We start from the raw sequence: 20,121 nt of genomic DNA on the forward strand, positions 1-20,121 counted from the left end.
CTCTAGCCAACAGTTAGTCCCACGGGGCAGGACTGAGGAGCACCTGGCTGGGGAGCACCAGGAAGAGCACTTTGTTGGAGCCCGAGCGAGCCCCACCAGCCGAGATGCACGAGGGCTGCATAGGCTGAAAGAGCACCTTCGTGAAAGGTTGGCAACGTCCTCTTGCAGACGGCTGTGGGCAGGAGGGCCGCGTCCCCGCCAAAGCCAGGCCAGGAAGGGGAATTACTGAAAGGACTAAAAATGACATGGACATGTATTTATCTATGGTTGAAGGAGAACTGTGTGGCAGGGCTGGCTACCAGGGTTGCCAGGTTGCCAGGCGTTCAAGGAATGTGTGGACGTGGCACTGCGGGACATGGTTTAGTGGGCATGGTGGTGTTAGTTGATGGTTGGACTTGATGGTCTTACAGGTCTTTTCCAACCTTAGTGATTCTGTATGTTTCTGTGATCTCTGCTGTCAGGAAAGCTGGTATTTGCTGAGGTGGAGGACAAATGACTTTGGTTTCTCCAGTCAGTCAGAGGCTCCCTGTCCCTCTCAAAACCATGTGTATTCCTGTGCTCTCAGGGCCACCTGCCCCTTCCTTCAAAATGACCTTCCCAGAATATGCCAGGTTCTTCAATGTGCGTGTTCAGACACAACCCTGCTTCTGCAAACCTCTCCTTGCTCCAGAGGTGACCCATAAACCCATAGCTCATTTAAGCTATACCCTAAAGACAGTCAGTCCAGTAATGAGAGCTCACTGGTTTTAAACCACAGGTTGTGGTAAACACCACCCCTGCCTCCTCCTTTGGCTGCAGGAGAATCCACGTGGCCTGTGTTGGCAGGACCGTGTGCCATCCTCCAACAGCCCCAACCCTTGCAAACACAGCTCGCCCACCTGGCATAAAAGGGCTTTCTTGCTCCTTCCCCCTCTCCTCTTTGAGGATCAGAGGGTCACACATACACAGAATCACTAAGGTTGGAAAAGACCTGTAAGACCATCAAGTCCAACCACCAACCCAACCCCACCATGCCCATTAAACCATGTCCCGCAGTGCCATGTCCACACGTTCCTTGAGCACCTCCAGCGATGGTGACTCCACCACCTCCCTGGGCAGTCTCTTCCAGTGCTTCACCACGCTCTCAGGAAAGACATTTTTCCTAATATCCAGCCTGAACCTCCCCTGGCGCAACTTGAGGCCATTTCCTCTTGTCCTGTCACTTGTCACTTGGGAGAAGAGACCAACACCCCCCTCCCCACAACCCCCTTTCAGGCAGTTGTAGAGAGCGATGAGGTCTCCCCTCAGCCTCCTCTTCTCCAGACGGAACACCCCAAGCTCCCTCAGCCACTCCTCATCAGACTTGTGCTCCAGACCCCTCACCAGCTCCGTTGCTGGGAGGGACCTCAGGAGGTCTCTAGTCCAACCCAAAGCAGGGTCAGCCTTGGAATCAGAACAGGTTGCACAGGGCTTTACTCTGTTCTTGAAAATCTCCACGAACGGAGACGGCACAACCTCTCTGGGCAACCTGCTCCGCAGTGCCGAGGTTCCCACGGCAGAAAGCATCTCCTTCGTGTCCCCCTGCAGAGCTTTAGCTTTTCGGGACTGGAAATCCCTGTGCCAAGCCCCTGTGGGCATGCAGGAGTGGCTAGGGAGACCTTTCCTCTTCAAGACACTGCAGGAAACTCCTCTCTCCCCTTCCCAGCCCCGTAATCACTCCTGGTTTCTCCTAGCCCCGCTAACAGCCTGTGCTCACTGACTCTCATCCCCGGCCTCTGCTGCAGGGACCAGTTGTGCTTTTTCCTCCTTGCCCTTGCAGAAGATTAATTTTTTTGCGGTGAGATCGCTAAAACATTTCTGCACCGTAAGATTAGAAACTGCCATTTAAATTCGTTTGATAAACCCAGCCTCACACATCCTTCTATTCTAAATGAAACAAAAGGCCAAGGGAACATATTTTTTTTTGGTTTTGCAACCATCTCCCAATGGGACTGTTCTGGGTACTGTGCAACTGGCTGTTCATGCTGCAAAAACCCCTCCTGACGGCCTCATCCACAGAGCTTGCTAGCCTTACTGAAAGCCCAAACATCGGAAACCAACAGACGATAACCCTGTAAAAGCCCAGGGTTCACCTGCACGCATGCGGGGGGAGGCTCCGCAGTCGGCAGCGATGCCGGCTTGAGCCATTCCCAGCCGCTCGCGCTCCTGGGACGCTGCTTCGTTGTGGCAGCACAAGGGCTTGTGGGGCTGGGCTGCCAGCCAGATTCTGGAGCTGATCTGGCTGGAAAATAGTGAGTGGAAAAAAAAGGTACATGTGGGGGGACGGGGTTCAAGCCCCATCGGTTCCTGCTCTGGGTTGGAGCGCTGCCGCACACAGTTGCTGGGGACGAGGTGGTGGCCAGGGACAGCAGGAGGGTGGGAAGTGCTGAAGCTGCTCCTGGAACCGAGACTGTAACTTGTCACGGCGCAGGTTGTTAGGAGAGAATCAGGACCACTCGCTCATCTTTAGCCCAGGTTCCAGAGTGAAAATCAAGCAGGAGTTTCAAAGCAGGGGAGAGGAATGACCAGAATAAGATTGCTGTATCTAACAGCATCCCCAAGGGTTCATACAAGGAATCTCTCTAGCAGACTTTGCTGACAGAAGGCTCCGAATGCTACAGCTCGATCAAGAGCCACACACAGGACAGCAAGACGAGTTGCTTAAAACGAGGTTAAAGCGAGGAGGCAATGAATGAGCCCATTCGGATCAGCTGCACGTCCGTCCCCCGTGGGAACGCCAGGCACTGACGGCAGCTCTTCCCCTGACGGACAGTCCGCTGCTTTTCCCAGCTTAGGCACCTGCATTGCACCGCTCCTCCGAGCCACCGTAGCTCATCCCCTTGTCGTCGTTCGTGTATCCCTCTTTGTGAGGTTGTGAATTTTTCTCGTGCCCTTTCACTGGTGGGAGCAGAGCCCCGCAGAGCCTAAGGGATGTGCTGAAGGAGACACGGCAGACCTCTGACAGACCGGTGAGCTGAAATCTCGCCTCTGATGTGCGGTTTGTGTCTTAAGAAAGGAGCGAATTTCCGGCACAGGGTTTTTACGAATAACGCCTGGTTCTCTTCCCCCACTCTTTTCTGTGACTGTGCATCTTGTCTTCCGAATCCAAAGACAGAGCAGGGCTACCCTCAGCTGGGCATGGAAGTCTGGTTAAGTATTTTGCAACAGAACATGTTTTGCATCAGCAATCGACATCACGGTTCCTATGGGGACGCTCTATGGGAATCCAAAAATCTCAGCATTTCGCAGGTAAAACAAATAAAGGACTGACAGCAAAAGCACATTGTGATGAACTCCCATTTCTGCCTTTCAGAGATGACTGGGAAGTGATAAATCACAATTTTCCGTATAAAATTTTACCTACTGTGACACATATATGAAAATACCGACACTGAAAGAAAAAAGCTAGATTGGACTACTACTAAAAAACGCCCAAGCGCTGCTGCGTGGACATTTTTTGCTCATTCTGGGGCAATCTGGGACAAGAGGGTTGAAGAACCCAGCAGCAGCCCCGGAGCAAGACCCCGCTCACCCTCTGTGCTCGCCGTGCTTGGAAGACGTGGCTGTCGCCTGCATCAAAGGTGCCCGGTCAGAGCTCCGGGTGCCTCTCGAGGGGCTGAAGACACCCTGTAAGGAACGCCCCGAAAGCTGACCTGAACGCTGCCACGTCTCTGGGAGCACGGTTGCCACCAGGTCACCGAGCTGGTTAAACTGATGTCAGCTTGTTTTCCTGCAGTGACCCTCAGAGCCCAGCTCCCGCGTGCCAAGTTTTCGCTCAAAGGAATTGTTAGCAAGTGGCCAAAAATACACAGACAGGATATGAGTAGGAAGAACAAAATGGGGTGGGAAGAGATGGCAACGAACGGCGTCGTCATTAGCCTAAAGAACGCTGGAAAAGCCTTAAACATCAAATGTCATTTTCAAGAGATGAATCTCCTCCTTCAAACCTTCTGCCCCACCCTGCCAGCAAAAACCCCAGGGCAAGTTTTACAGCAGGAAATGAAAATTATTGATGCATTAGCTTCCCCAAGCCCCAGGTGCTGTAGGCAGACGTTTGGAAAGGGAGTTGGGAGCAGAGTGGAATAGCTACTGATGGTATAGGCAGAGGAGACAGGCTGCAGCCCTCTCCCTTTCTTTGGGGGAAGATACCGTGGTGTGACCTCCCTACGCTGGGAGATAAGTATTTCTTGGTTCAGATTGACTAATCGTGTTCTACGTCTCGCTGCAAGCCCAAAGACTTCAAGATGACCGTGCTGGAGACAAGCTGAAGCTAAACGTAGCCCCCAGAGTGGCTCTCAGCCTAATAACAAGCTTTTCTCTGGTGGAGAAAAAGCTCTTGGCACGCTGACTGTCCTGCTGCACGCCTGAATTTCTGCCAGGCGAGTGAATCAGCGTTTCAGGGAGTGACCAAAAATGCCCTTCCTTTAGCAGGAGGTGCTGGAAACGTCCCATCGATCTCAACGCCTCTGTCTTGCTCATGAGCCGGTCGGCATGGAGGAATTAAGTTCCAAACAAAACTCCTTCTGCCCCTCCGGAGGGTTGGGGAGGGAGCAGCCGTACCACCCCGGCATCTTCCCTTGAGGCATTTCAGCCCCTTCGAGCGGGCACTAGCCAGGCAAGTGATGTTCAGGTTTAAGTATCGCCGTCCTCCTGAGGCTGAGGCGTTTGCTGGGAAGTAATGTGGAAAATGAATCGGCCTGCCAGCTTTATTTTTTTATTATTTATCCGTTTTTACGGGTCTCCTGTAAAAGCAGTAACAAACTAGGACTGCTGAGGCTAGCTTGTAGGGATTGCACAGTATTAATAGGAGGTGGGGTCAGAGTGTACTTACACATTAAAGCAACCGGTTAATGAACAATTAAGGCACCTGAGTGATTAGCGCAAAGCCATGGTGACAGCAAAGGCCGATCTCTTCCCTACCGATATGGCCACAGCTGTCAATAAACGACTGATACCCATCAGGGACTAACAAGGACCACCCAGGTATTATTAGCGTGTTGTCAGCGGTGTTGTCACGGTTGGACCGGATAGCTTTAAAGCTTCTGGAAGAAGCAGTTTTGCTACAGGTGCTTTGCATAAACACGCCACCACCTTTGCATAAACACGCCACCACCTTTCAAACAGGGATGTGACAGCCCTGAGCAAAGCAGGTGGTTTTCCTTGAAGTCCCACCACGCAGAAGGCGGCTTTGCTGTGCCCTCAATCACAGCCGTAACATCGCTGCCCGGAGCAGCAGGGACACAGCGGGAACCCTCACGCCTTCTCCATCCCCGGCCGCTGGCCCATCCTGCCCCACCGGTGCCAGCCTTTTGCTGAGCCTCCCGCCTGTTTCACAAATGCCTTTGTGCCTGGAAAAGCCGTCAGAGAAATGAGATTTTCTCGCTATACAGCGAGGTGCATGTGAGGAACAGCTCTGGGAGCCGGCGCTTGCAGCCGGGAGACACGAGCACGCTGCCAGTTACGCACAGGGGTTTTTTTGGGGGTTTTGCCTGAACACGGAGGGAATTCAATCCCCCTCTTCAGGCTGGGCTGGAGCCGAACAGCGCAGCGCCTCGGGCCGTTCTCCGTCCTGCTCCGGAATATGACACACATGTGCAGAGTTACTCCCTGTTTTTACTGGCCCGATGTCCGAGTCCTGATTTCTACACAGAGAAAATAAAAAGGATTCCTTTCATCAGCAGAGTTACAGTGTCAAATCCTTCCCTCCTTCTAAAAATCACAGCTATAACCCCCTTGCTGCCGGCGATCCAGTGCCCGGACTCTAGCACCAGGCTAGGAGAAGGGGATCATTTTTTGGGGGGTGGGAGGTTGAAGAAGGACGCAGGGCAGAGAAACTTTCGGCATGACAACTACCAACTTTCTGGGTACCAGCCGTGGTACCGCCAGCTCCGGCACACGACGGCTGGAGCCCTCCAGCCTTCTCCCCTCGCGTCCTGCCCGGACAGCCCCACGGCCAGCACCAGCCTCCCACGGCTCCTTCCTCCCCACGGCTCCCCTCTGCCGGGAGCTGGGGGGTGCCAGTCGCAGGGCAAGGGGACAGGCTTGGGAACACGTCACGTTTTTTCTGCCTGGAGAACGCAAGTGACTCACATCACGCTTTCTCCCGTCCGGGAATTTTTGAACTGGCGTCTTTTAGTTAAAACCATTTAATGAGCTTTTATACAAGGCACGCTCCCTCGTCTCCTTCCATCTTTCCAAGAGCATCTATTAATATTTGCATGCTCTTTCGGGTTCTCAAGCTTGCCAAACTGCAGCCCAAGCGTAGATAATGCTCAGCTTGGTACTCCTGGCAAGAGCCGGGCTCAGCAGACTCGCAGCAAGCCCCAACCCGCCCTGTGTTTTTCCTCCGCCTGGCTTCTGCGGGATTCCTCCAACAGAGAGGAAAAGTGTAAATTCAGGAGCTGTGACTCAGCACGGGGACTCTGCAAACGCCTCTTTCAGAGGGGTAGTGGAGTCAACTTCCAGCTTTTTCCCCAAGATCACGGAGGTTGTGGCTATTTGTGCATTTTTCCTGGGTATTTATAGAGCAAGGCACTGTCTAGACTTGCTTTCGGTTGTGTTTCTTGAAGGAATTTTTACATTCCGACAGGAATATAAAAGCTCCTAGTTTGGTTCAACTAGCCTGCCGAGCCTTCCTCTCCCGCACCGAGCTCTGTGGGCACCGAGAGCCTCCAGCACTGCCCGGACTCCTGTCCTGGACCTAAATCAGGGTCTGTTTGCGCATCACCTACGGACTGGAAAGAGCCACGCACATGTGTGTGTGTATGTGTGCGTTTGGGGGGACATGGGGGGTAACTTCCCATACTCTCTCTAAGTAGTTTGTCAATCTCGCATCAGGAATTTGTAAATATTGGCACTTTCACCCCCTGGTATCAGTTTGTGTTTCCGAGCGTTAACTCCCGTGCCTCCATTTCAGCCCCTTGGGGAATCAGCAGTAAAGCCAGCAGATGCATCGCCTCCGTATCCCTCGGGAGTCTAGCAGGGCTGTGTGGTCTCCCAGGGACCACTCGTGGCCAGCCCAGCTGCCGGACAAGCGTGTGGGTCTTCCCCTCTCGACACTGGGAAATCTGCCTAAACATTTTCCCAGGAAATACTTTTTAAGCGCAAATTACTCTTTCTGAGGAGGTGAGTGAACAAGGCACAGCCTACTTGGGTGCGATCCTCAGCGATGGGTATAAATCTTTTCCCGGTGCTCTGCAGGACGCAGCATGGAAGGGCACAGCACGTAAGGAGGGAGGGACTCTTAAACAAAAAGCGGCAATCGGGGTCCATCAAAGCTGGTAGAGGGGTGGCTGTAGGTCTAAAAGAGCTGCTGCCGCTTCTCCCACAGAGGCTGAAGAACGCTTGGTTCTTCTCTGCTTGGACCTACACTGACCTGTTGGGCTGGGTTATGTTTATCCAGGTGCTTGTCTTCTGGAGAATCTCCACAATGTGAAAAATCCCATCTACAGAGCAGGGAGCGTTTCCTCCAGCCACCTAGCAGGTTGTACTCTAACTACTGTAACACGGTACGTGGCGTGCAGACCCTGAAACCAGACACGCATGCAGGGTCTAGCCCCCCCATAGGGGCTGGCGTCTTCCCAAAGTGCCCCGCGATCTCGAGTCGCTCCGTCACTGTAAAGATAACTTGAAAGGGTGCCATGGGCGGGAGGGAGGAAGGAAAGAACGACAGGACTCACCACTTTCTAAAACTTGGGGCGCTGTAAAGACATCTCAAACAACGCAGATAAGAATGGGGACTCTTAGGGTCACCAGACCCTGAGAAATGTTGGTTGGATGTGTTCCCCTTTTCAAAGCAGGAATCACCAGCAACAGGTTAAAAGAGAGTCGTGACATTCCGACTTGGTCCCACTGAACCACCATGATTTGCAAGGCCTGATTTGCAAAGACATGGTCTGGAAATTTCAGGTGGGAGACGATCCTTGCTTGCTTGCTTTTACAAAGGAGCAGCAACAACAACAACATCATCACGTTCATTTGTTTGGCTGTCAGCCTCTTTGCTCTGGATTTGGGTTTCCCCCGATGCTTTCTGACTAACTCAGAGATTATTTTCTTTATGTTCTCGGCAGAGACCCTACCGAGCAGGTCTGAATTTCTTTCGGTGAGCCCTGACAGGCATCCTTACTGGCAGGTTCAGAAAAGCAACTAAAAGCAGGAGAAGGGTGGTTTCATCGTTAGGAAGCTAGACCAGGACACAAGAGACCAACTTAAATTCTCAGGTCTGCCGCAGGCTCCCAGTGTCCATCTCACAAGCACTTTTAGATCTCTAAACCAGATTATGTGAATTTAGATGTCTTGGTGCCACACGAGGAGCACTGAGCACACGGATCCCAGTGCCTCACCAACACCCGAAAGCTGTTTTGTTAGTGGGTTGATGTGGGACTGCAGCCTTGCCTATCTGCCGCATCCTTCAGTATGACCACGGTGGGCAGAACAGATCACAGGAGTCGGCAGGATGCTCTCAGGGGCTGGGGGGGGCTGTCCAGAGCACCAACAGTGCAGGACACGTATGTCACGGTGCCTGTGCTCCCTTTGCTCTTGTGCGGGTACGAGCAGACTTAGCTTTGCGAGACAGTCCGTCAAATAGCTTTCGCCAGCATAACGTTCCCTTATGAAAACACTCTGCAACCCTAACAGACGGCGCTTTGTTGTCCTGGGAAGTTTAAAAGATAACATCATGTGGTCGCCAGCTAATATTTCTAACCGACGCTTTATGTTACTTGCCGAGGCTTTCGCTAATCTAGCATTTCTGCCTGCCCCATCCAGCTGGCACGGGCTACACGCACCGACAGCATCACCCTCATTATATCTGCCCCCTCCCACCCCAGGCAGGACCCCCGGGCAGCGTTGCCATCACATGTATTTCACCAGCGCCCAAACCCCATGATCTGCTCGGCGCAGAGGCTTCCCTCACCACGTCCTCCAGCACTTCACATGCGCTGCAGAACGAAGCCATTCCCCCCCACCACCTTTGGGTTGACTTGACGGGGCGTAAGGGACCAGTTTGCACGTTGGCATCATTGCAGGTGGTCCAACCTGGTCAAGAAACACTTTTAGGCTACAGACATCAAACTCTATTTGACCCCTTTTCGTGACACGTTGGTTAAACCATCAGTATCATGGCTCCAGGTAGGAAAACATGTTTCAGTACTAGCTTGTGGGCATTTCGGAAGTCCTGTTGCACCGGGCAGATTTCAATGGGATGACTGATGGAAACAAAGACAAAGTCTCTTAGAAATGGGTTAGAGCATGCTAGGAAAAAACTTGCTGCTACTTCTAGGTAGCTTGTCAGTTTTTGAGGTTTTGGGGTTTCTGCCGTATTTTTCTACTGTTGTTCCAGCAAAAGCTGTTGCATTTTGCCCAGCATTTCTCCGCCGCCACAGTCATATATTCTAATGGACTCTGATACCAACAAACCTTCTCCAGCTTGCACTACCTGATCGTACTCTTAAAGGTGCTCTTAGACCCATGATGGAAAACACTCACAAACACAAGATGCTGCTATTGTTATTAACAGTGATTATAATAATAATAGCCCTAAAAAAGGACCCTAGTATTTCACATTTTCAAGTTGTCCAATCTTCACCCAAACTCCAGAACTTTTCGCAATCCCTTTCCATTTGCTCTAAGAACAAAAAGGTATGACCACAGCAGACAAGGGAGAAGCATTCCTAATAAAAATAACGTATGACAATAGTGGTGATTGGCCCACAGAGAAGAGAGGAGCTTTTATTCTTTCCCCTCCCATAGAGCTTCTCCACCCTTGCGACGTTGCAGCTCCCTCTTCAAAGAGACTCAAAGAAAGTCAAAACAATGTATGGCCCGCTTCCATTTGCTATAAAAGTACTGAAATGTAGCACAGACAACAATGCCAGGCTCCTATCACGACTCCATGTGTCTTCGGGAGGATATTTGACCTCCAAGGATAAGACTGTCTGGGAAGTCAGGGAGTGAGATTTCCTTTGCTTTAAAGTACAATACGACTTCACCCACCTCAATGTCCTTTAGCATTGACTTCTGCTGGCCTCCCTAAGACCTTCTGTGTCAGCACACGAGATCTCCTGGCCTGGGACGGGTCACGGTGCCCGGCTTTAGCCAGGCAGTTAAGCTTCCCCTGTACGCCCCCCCAGCATAAGCGTAGTGCTGCCGTCTGTCCCCGCGGCCAGAATTTGAGCCTGGCTTAGCTGCTGGAGCCCCTATCCCATTAAACACCGTGATCACTTGCAAGGCTTAGCTGGCTTTCTTGGTGACCCACGGAGAAAGACCACCCCGCGCCGTCAAAAGAGAGGGTGCACAGTCTCGAAACTGGATTTGATAAGGCTGAGTCAGAGGCAACCGCTCCGCAGCCACACATCGCACTGCTAAATTTGCCTCCCGCTTCCCTTCCTACGCACGCTCGCCCGGCTGGGGAGGGAGGAGACAGCAGCCACACCTTGCGGGGAGATAAGAAGATGATCAGGAACCCTCTAATCAGGGAAGCGCGAGCCACAGCTGAAATGACAGTGGGGAGAAGACAACGTGTGCGTCGGAGGTTGCAGACTGTCGGAGCTCTTAGGGATGCCCCCCCGGGAGGGGGAAACCTGGGGGAAGCCAGCCGCGCGGCCATAACCCCGTCTCATCTCTCGCGTCTTGTCTTTGGCTCCGTCCACATTTAGAGGTGAAGTACTCTCAGCCCTTCATCTTATTCAAGCCCAGTTGTCTCTCGATTTAGCAAAATTGTTATAAAGCCGCCAGCTGCGCAGAAACGTGTCCCCCCAGTCTGCCAGCGAGGATTCAATTAATATCAGGCAATTTAAACTGAATTAAAAGCTCTGGCACGAGGCTCTGCCCTGGTTTAACTTGGCCAGCAGCACACCACACCCTCATTTCGATTAACACAAGTCTGAACACAGGCATGGCCCTTAATGCAGCAGTAAGAGCTCGGCAAAGGTTAAATAATGAAAATAGCATGAATAAATAAAAAGAAGGGAGCCCAGCAGGATAAGGACCTGCTGACTTGGCCAGCGCTCGCATTGCTTCCAGCTTCATGCTCTTTTTCAGACGCGGGCACCCTGGAAGTGAGGACACCCTTCCAACAGCGCTGGGCACAGGGAGGGGGGGGCACTGGGATTTACTGCCTTACAAATGCCGAGGCAGACCAGGGATCACTCGATCGGACACGTCAGAAGGAGCGATTTACAATCAGCCCCTCGCTGAAACGTTGGCGGTCTTAACGCATTACAGCTTCTGCTTGGCCAGGCAGAAGACTTTTGGAGCGTCAGGGTATAAACGGGACTGCAAGCGGCACAAAACCGTTCTGCAGTTTTGTGGGTGTTCCCACCGCACACTTCAAGCAGCGCCTTGGCAAGTCGTTCGGACACCTGCAAGGTCCGGTGGCGTTTCCACTAGCCGAGGTACGCAGTAGCTTATCCTGCCTTGCTCCAGGGAGTCCAGCTTATCCCGTCAGTACTTTCTTAACTACCACGAGATAAAGAATTGGCTCATTTTATGGCTGGTCCTGCTTCACCCACGAAGCTCAGCAGCAACCTCTGCCATTGCCACGGGGTCTGCTCCTCTGGCAGCCACACAGGGTTTGACCAGATGGGTTCCCCTAGAAGTGGGAGCAGATCCCCAGAGTTTGTCTTTTGGACCGAGGCAGGGAAACAAAAACTGGGGTGACCTTGGCTGCATCCCCGGTTCCTCCTGTTGTTTCACAGCTGGGGCCTGGGAGCAAGCTCCGAACTCCACGGGCCAAACTCGGTGCCGCTTACCTGCTGGAATAACCGGGATTTCAGTCCATTAAGGACACAGCCCTGGGGCAGAAAGTAAGAGCCAGAAATATTACATTAATATGCAGAAACATTCCCAGCTATGATCATCAGCCATGGGACTACAGTGATCAGATGGTGTAAATTAAACAGACCAGAGCTGGGTTTATTAGAGCGGGTTCCTTTTTCTAGGTGTCTTATGCTAATGCACCCAGAGATCTGGGAGATAGGGACAGCTTGAGGACTGTAAAAGGAAACCAGCAGACAGCTATTAACAGAGGAAAAATTCACAGGTACCCAAGCTTGGGCACAGGGATGGGTTTTATTACACTCAGAGGGGTTGGCAGAACACCAAGTTTCTATTCTAACATGTGTGTGAATTTATATCTGCATGTGTGTGTGTGTGCGTGGACTTCAGTATCAACCACAACAGAGACGAAAAAGGGAGAATTTAATATACGAGCTACAAAACGCACTTCGAAGTAATTTCTAACAGCGTCTCAGTGCTGAGGAGTATTACTGGGACACAAAGCGGGCTGAAAGTCGTAAGCCTGAGCCCAAAACACGCCGGGGTCCTCCATACAGCCTGTGCATACGTGTGCGCATGTGTGTGGCTGCGCGGTGGCGTTAGCGGTGCGCAGCCGTGCAGCACGCGCACGAGCCGCGTGCTTCGCCTGGAGAGCTGGATCTCCGCAAAAGACATCCCTCTGACAGGCATGCAGGTTTGTTAAGATCAGTGAGAAAACTCGGTATCTGCCCTCACCTCGAGGGGAAACACACGGAGCACAATGCCACAAACGAGTGTTTCCAACACGAGGAATAAAAACGGATACGTAAGGAATCTAGGGCAGCTCTGCTGACGGTACAACAAGCCCTGCAGCAGAGATAGTCAGCCTCCAGAGGGGAAATCCCAGGTGCCAGGGATGACTCCAAAGTATTCCCCAGGGATTACACACCATTTAGCCTAAGCTCGGCTAAGAAAAGCCGCTGCGAGGCAGCTCCGCTGCCTGCCGGGGCTGGCTGTCACGGCGGCCCCACGGCACACGCCGAGCACGTTCAAAGGTCCCCTCGCAGGAAATCCCACTGAAGACACGGATTCATTTCTTCCTTCAGGCCAACGACGAGTATTTTAAAGCCATACCTTTGAATTCCGACACCCTTATAATGAGGTGAGCGGGGTCTGAGCCAGGCGAAGCAAAGCAGGCGCTGAGCACCCATCCCACGGGCAGGTGCCCCCCGAGCTTTCCCAAAGTGAACAAAAAAACTTGAAGGCTTTTGTTGGCTTTTCCTCAACTCATGCACTAGGGCAGAGGTGAATATCTCGGATGCCAATACAAAGCCTCCCCTGAGGTTTTATTGTACCTTGTTTTCCCTTTTTTTTCTTTTCCCCCCTCACAGTTCTGCTCTCGGCGCAGTGCCTGGATCTCTCCCACATCTTCTCTCACACTGTTTATAACTCTCACCTGAAAGAGGAGGGAGAAAAATCTGTGAACTGAGCCTGTCTGCCTCTCACCAAGCACTCAGCCATCGCAGTTGAATTTTTCTCCATCCTTACGCTGCCAGCGGAGCAGCCCTCACAATTATCTCACTTTTCTCTATGTGGGCAGTACCCCAGTAAGGATACTTCAGCAGCTGGTAGAGAGCTTAAAATTGCCATGTAACAAAAGATAATGGCACTATAGGCATGAAAAATGACTCAGGACACCGACAGTCATGAGCACGCGGCCACGAGGATCCGTATGTTTGTTAATGGCCTCTGACAGTGAAGGCAAAGGACACATCCGTCCCTGCTCCACTGTAGGCAGAGCTGCTTCGCTAGAAAAGGACGTGCTGAAGGACCACAAAGCCGGGGTGTGCCTGGAAGGGATGGGCGAGAGGGGAGAGGTGGAAATAAGATTCAGAAAGGCGTCTGGGATGTGTCGTCTTCAGCCCAGGTCAGAGCTGCGAGAGGTGTCTGAGCTATGGGGCAGAGTGGCAAGGAAGCCCCGTGGTGCTCAGCTGGCTGCTCACGTCTGCCCAGCCTGCTGCTTGGAGACCCCAAATCAGAGCATGCACACGGATAAATCATCTGATAGCGTGTTTTCTAATTGCTAACCCTATCTCCTCTGCTTCTGCTGCAGTTGCCTGTCCTGCGAAGCGACATGAGTCTCAAGGGATCCCTCAGCAGCAGCCCTGGCTCATCAAAGTAAGGATCTCCGTGGTGGGCTTCCTCCGTCTCGCGGCCGGCACCGCCACTCCTTCCTACCAGCCCGAGGGATGCTCCTGGCACTCTCACTTGCCCCCCAAGTCCCTGCTGTTTGTTTCACCCTTCCTGGGTGCCTCACAAACTGCGGCCATAGCCAACATCACTGCCTCACGCGCCCCGCGCGCTGTGGCTTGGTAATACCGCGTTAGGTGCAGAGAGAGGAGAGGGACACCAGGAGCCTCTCCACCTGCGGCTTGGGGGCTACGGCAGCCCGTGGCAGCTTCCCGGTGGAGCCAGAGCCACCAGCTCTCTCCCTCCTTCCCGCAGGCTCCTGGAGAGCAGGGTGTAGGTGTACCAGCACCGTGAACCACCCCCTGCCCTCGGGGGGACATGGTGACAGAGCAGAAAGGAGCCACCGTGCAGGACAGCCCAACCACAGCGCCTGAAACCCCGAGGTCCCGCTTTGATCCTCCCCTGCCAAGCCTGAGCCGGAGAAAACGCTGTTATCTCCCGGCCGCGCACTCCTACGCACAGCCCAGGCACGCGGGGTTGGCCCGGGGGGGGATGTAACCCACGCGTAGAGACCTGACACCCCAAAACTCAAGTCTTTACACACAGTTATGCCCCTCCACGTTTTTACGTGGGACATGTTCTGTATCTGAGCACCTGCCCTCAAGGAGTACATCTCAAATGGGTTCATTAACAAAGGATCTTAATCTTGGCACTTACGCTGCCTCAGGTCCAGGTGGACTCGGGTATAACGTGGAGGGGTCTCCATTCACCTCCCAGCCCCGCTTACCGCACGCTGGGAGCTGCTGTCCTTAAAACAGCCCCTCCAGAAGCCGTGTCCTTTCAGGGGACACTGCCTATGAAGGTGACTCTAGTGGGGACAAGCCTAGATGGGCTCCTCCGTGTCCTGTTCCCAGCTGCTGGGTTTAGTGCCATATCCCTGCGGTGTGGGTCCCAGCTAGGGTTGCAGAGGGAGCCACCGGCACGGTCGGGCAAGCGAATGCTTTGCCTGGTAATTCGGGGTCACACCGTGTCTGACGGACGTGATGAGGAGGGCAGGGCTGGTCCCTCTCGGCGCAGCTGCAGAGCCGCGGTGTGAAAGCAGATGTTAAAAAGCTCCGGGAGCTGACGGTTTATTTGTACCTTCTTTCTTTTACAGTGGCAGCGTGGGCAGAGCGGACGGAGCCTCCAAGCTGAGCGCAAAGGACCTGTACGGTAAGTCATGCCCACAAACGCATCTAAGGTTTCCTACAGCAAAAGCACCTCTGGAGATCTGGACGCGGCTGTTGGGGAGTTTTAGGCTGGAACTCAATCAACGCCACGTGAATCCAGACCTCCATACGCAACAGGCTGGCCGGACATGGCAGCAAAAACGCACCTTACCTCTGCGCCAGCGCCTCCCGCGCTGGGGACGGCTGTGATTTTGTGAGAACAGGCAAGCTACGCGAAAGATTGCTTCTCCTCGCCCCCACCCGTCACCCAGATCCTCTCCAGTTATGCTAGCAAGATAACCCGATAAAGGGCCTAACAAAAGAAAGACTGTCCTTAGCAGGTTAATGATTATCCTCTCTTAACTACACAGTGAACCATGAAAACTCCAGTGCCCTTTGGCTCTTTGGAAGGAGAGGGAATTGTAGGATGGGTGCTTGTGCCGAGCCTGCGCTGCAGCTTGTTTATAAACCACCCCAGCTCCAGAGGAGCCAGTGGGTCACTGGGTGAAGACCCGTAGAGAACATTTAGGTGTCAAGAGTAGTTATTCCCCACCTTAGCAGCTCTCTTAACGTATCCCAGGTGAAGACTTGGCCGGTGGGGTAGGCAGAACAAGCAGAGTTGTGTGAGAAGCCACCTCCCTCCATCACTCCCCGGAGAAGAAGATGGGGGCTTGTCTTGGGGAACACTAGCAGCTTTCGGGGAGTCCGAGCCCGCAAGCTCTCCCACCCGAGAGCTGTCTATTTGCCGGGTTGATGCTTTCATTGGGTAGGAACAGGTTGTGCGTGCCCCTTGTTGGAGAGCTTGTATTTAATCAGAATATAAGAATATCAGAAATTTTGCAGCTACGAGGGGAGGGTGGTTTATTTGTCCCTGGGAAGTGACTTTGGCTGCTGAAGGGTTTTGGCTGGAGGTTTATCGGCGTGGAGTGGAGCGGTGTCCCACGAGTGACCTATCTTGCCTGGAGAGAAGCGGTCGCTGGTGGGAAGGTGGGGGCTGTACTTGGTGAAGCGTTAAACAGAGTCGTCGGTAACTTCGGTTCGCTGCAAAGAAGTGAAAGACGGGAATAAAGGCAGAACAGAAATTTGGTGTTACTGGCTGGGGCTATTTGTGGCCTGGATGCTGCACGATGGGCAGGCACCAAGCGGGGGTTTGAACTGTGTCAGCCACTTGTCCGGAGATGAAAGGACACGTGATAAGCTTAGAAAGAAGCAAGAGGGTGAGGCGTGGAAATGTCGGGCTGCTGCTCCGCTTTGCACGCAGGACTGCTAGTTCAGCCGCTAACGGCATCGTTGCTTTTGCTGTGCGCTGAGAGCTGCCGCAGGTCTGATCGGGGGCAGAAAGATTCTAGTTGCAAAATGAAAAATGAAACCGAGAGCTGAAAACCGCGTTGGAAACAGGGCACGTGCGCAGGTTAGCACCCGCGGGCGGAGGCAGCCCAGGGCTCCGAATTGCCGAGGATTCGGGGTGGGATCTAACTGCGAGCGCAAGGCTGACTTGGTGCCTCGGCGCGGCGAGCAGGGGCCAGCCCGCAACGCCCCGGCCGCCGAGCTAGCAAAGGGAAAGGCTGATGAACTGCTGTTAAAACAAACACAGTTTCCCAGATAAGTCATTTTCAACACCGAGTTACGTCTTTTAAATATTTTGGCATAGACGCACCCCAAAAGCAAATTTCACCAGGGATGGGACCTCTCTGACCAAATTCCAGCAAACCTTCAACGAGGACCGTAAGTCCACGGGCCAAATCCTCAAGAGGAGTAAATCAGCTGCCCGTTATTTCCCTGCCACCTCTGAAGCGCGGTACGAGGTCTGCAGTAATTTACTGCATAAATCAGTGGCTGTCGGCCAGCTCAGCCCAGCACTGCACGAGTACGTCCAGAGGGTTTTTGCCGGGCAGAACTTGAAACCCACCCCGCTAGTTCAGCGTGCCTTCATCAAAGGACACTCAGCATGTGTTAAACCAATACTTAAATGCCTGGGTCTCCTTCGCGCTCGGATCCTGCCTCCCCCGACATTAATTTCTGCTGTGAGCTGGCACATTTGAGGGTGGAGGGCAGGCAAGAACTAAAATTCCAGGGAGAATTACGTTTCATAATGAAACAAATCACATCAAGCCAAGCTGGCCTTGATTATGTGATTACGACGCTGCTAAGGGACGTTCAGAGCTTACAAGACTTTTCATATTTCCATTTTTCTCCGGTGTAATCAGGCTGGACCCTCAGCCTACGTACGCTGCCAGGCCTCCAAAGAAATGAGTGCAACGACTCCCACATTCACAGCACGCAGACGTCTGCTGCATTTAAAGCTCTCTGGGTGGACGTGGCACTGCAGGACATGGTTTAGTGGGCATGGTGGGGTTGGGTTGGTGGTTGGACTTGATGGTCTTACAGGTCTTTTCTGACCTTAGTGATTCTGTGATTCTGTAATGGACACAGGTGCTCCAATGCACACAGATGTCTAAATATTATTCCTAGGTGAACGAGGCCTTGGTTTTAGCTTTCTTAAGATGTTTTTTTCTACAATAGAGTACCTCTCACCACAAAGCAGGTAAGGGAGGAAGGAGGGCATGTACTCGGTCGTTAGCTCAGGTACTTGGGCTCTAAATGCTAACCCAGCCTGAGCCTTCGTTACTGGCCTAACAAAACGGCATCACGTTTGCTCAGCTCTATGTTCTGGAAGAGTCCATGGCTGCCTGCACAGAGTGAGCCCCGGCTCCGCGGGCAGCAGGGGGAATGGCTGGCACCTATCAAATTGCCACCTTACTCAATGCACAGCAACCAGCTGAATAAATGTTAATGCATACCATAAATAAATTAAGCGGCTTCTCCGCTTACTGGCATCTCTTCTGAACCCAGATGAAAACCGGTGGGGGGGAAACCAGTGTGGCTCTGGCAGAAGCCAAGGGCAAGGCTGGAAGGAAGCGTTTCCGCACGGTGCTTCCCACAGCGGGCTCCTGCCACCCCTTTCTGCCGTGACACCCGGGTGGACTTCTGCAGGCGTTCATCTCGGCTGCTTTCACGGTTGATCAGGCAGCGCTGCCTCTCGTGACGGATCAGGCAGTGTAACCGTGAGAAGCTGCATAGACTCGAGGGCAGTTTAATGATTACGGGGGATTTCTCGCAGGGCTGTAGGAAGGAAATGACTCTGCAACAACATTCAGAGCAGCCCATTTCTGTTTGGCTACTGCGTCTGTCCCTGCGGTGCTCAGCCGCTTTCCAGCACCCTTGGCCAACTCCTTGGGCGTCTTTGCCTCTCACGTCAAGTGCTGGGGCAGAGAAGTGCCCGACAGATCCGAAACAAGGCCGGCACCCCAGCAGGGCCGCAGAGCAGAGGGGGGGGACGTGGAGGGGCACCGCAGAGGCGCGAGACGCCAGCCTGGCAGGAGGGCAGCGCGTGTCTCGCATCCAAACCTGCGACACCCAGCCGGTTGGCTCCAACCTGCCCGCCCCATCCTTGATACTCTCATTTCTGGGAAAGACCAAAACTTGTCAGGGTATGGGGCTGGAAAAGAGATTTTGGAGCAAGAGAAGCTGTCTGTAGCGTGAGTCAGGCTGGGGGAACGCGGTGCTGAACAGCAGCACCCTGCGAGGTGCTATCACTTGACACCGCACGCCCCCCGTAACCCAAGAAAGGCTTCGGCGCTGTAACAGGACACGGGGCACGAACACAAAGAGAAGAGCCATTCCCGGCTGCCCGCCGTGGCCCTGGACAGGTATCATCTGCCTGGGGAGCCGCAGGGAGAGGAGACTCCACCGGCACCAGCTGCACCCAGGAGCCGCCGGCGGAGGCTTGGCAGGGGACGCTGGCCCTGGCTAGGCGGAATACACCGATGCAAAAGAGTAAATTATATTTAACCGTCATGCACCAACACCTGGGAGTCTCCACAGACCTCCCTTTTCTCCCAGCGGGGTCTCCAGCCCCCAGCCACATGGGAGGTCTCCGAGATGAGACTTGCCAGCCCCCAGCATGGTCCGCAGACCGCAATTCCTTGCCACCGGCTCTCCCGCACCCCGGGTGAGCACAGCGTGAAGCAGGGCCTTGGGGTCGCTGCTGTGAGATACCCATCACAGACCGGAGTTGTGCCAAGTCAAGAACAGCCCCAAGAGCAGAAAGACAGAAATATCAACTCGAAACAGTCTTGCTTTCCCTAAAGCTGTTCTGTAAACGTGCATTTATTATTGACAGCTCGGCACGACGACCAACAAAAGGGTCATTATTTACTATTAGTTATTGCCTGTCCAAACCATGAGCTTGTTATTATTTCAGCTGGAGGCCACGTGGCAGTCACACAGTTATCAATGGGAGCACTGAGGTGCTGTTCCTTCCCCATAACCCTCTAGAAGAGGGTTTGTGCACGGATTTAACACACACTGGTATTGTCTGCACGATACGACCCTGGCAGGAGCGGTGCCTAGAAACCGAACTTGCTCAGCTATGCAGTTGGGTCGAGAGGACCACGCACATGCCTAAAGCCAAGGGGATCTGGGCAGCGTCTGAACGGTGCCGCTCACCTTTTGTCCCTCAGATGCAGATATATCCTCTGTGTCTTTTAGCAAAAGCTAAAAATGGAAGGCAGTGGCATTCATTAAGACTGTTTCTGAGGTTCGATAGCTCAGGGGGAAGGGCGGGTGTTTGGTTTTGGGCACCTCTGACTCAGATGAGACGTCAGCCCGTGCCCTGAAGCAGGTCTGTCCGGCCATTAGTAAAGCAGTGAGGCTGCAATTCGGGATAAAGCAACTTCGCACCCGACTGAGCGAACAGCCGTTTCCTTTAAAGCTCTCACCCCACGGGAGAGAAAGTCTGAGTTCCAGCAAAGATCAAGACTCCTTGCCCTAGAGAGGAGGAACCGCTTCCCTCAGACTGCCCTGCAGATTCCCGATTGGGAAATGATGGGGGGGAGACTGAGGGAACGGGCGCTGACCGCCGCAGTACCGACCTAACAGGGATTTCCCA

The 20,121-nt window shown here is 53.3% G+C and overlaps 1 protein-coding gene across 1 annotated transcript in view; it reads left to right on the forward strand.

Moving 5' to 3' along the window:
- Positions 1–20,121, forward strand: part of EPS8L2 (EPS8 like 2) — a 67,825-nt gene that overhangs the window by 9,938 nt on the left and 37,766 nt on the right. Inside the window, exon 4 of the mRNA XM_059826069.1 lies at positions 15,119–15,174. Coding sequence (XP_059682052.1) covers positions 15,119–15,174 — 56 coding nt within the window. The remainder of the gene's footprint in view (positions 1–15,118; positions 15,175–20,121) is intronic.

Source organism: Gavia stellata, chromosome 17 (assembly GCF_030936135.1).
Source record: "Gavia stellata isolate bGavSte3 chromosome 17, bGavSte3.hap2, whole genome shotgun sequence".
In the NCBI taxonomy this organism is placed as follows: domain Eukaryota; kingdom Metazoa; phylum Chordata; class Aves; order Gaviiformes; family Gaviidae; genus Gavia; species Gavia stellata.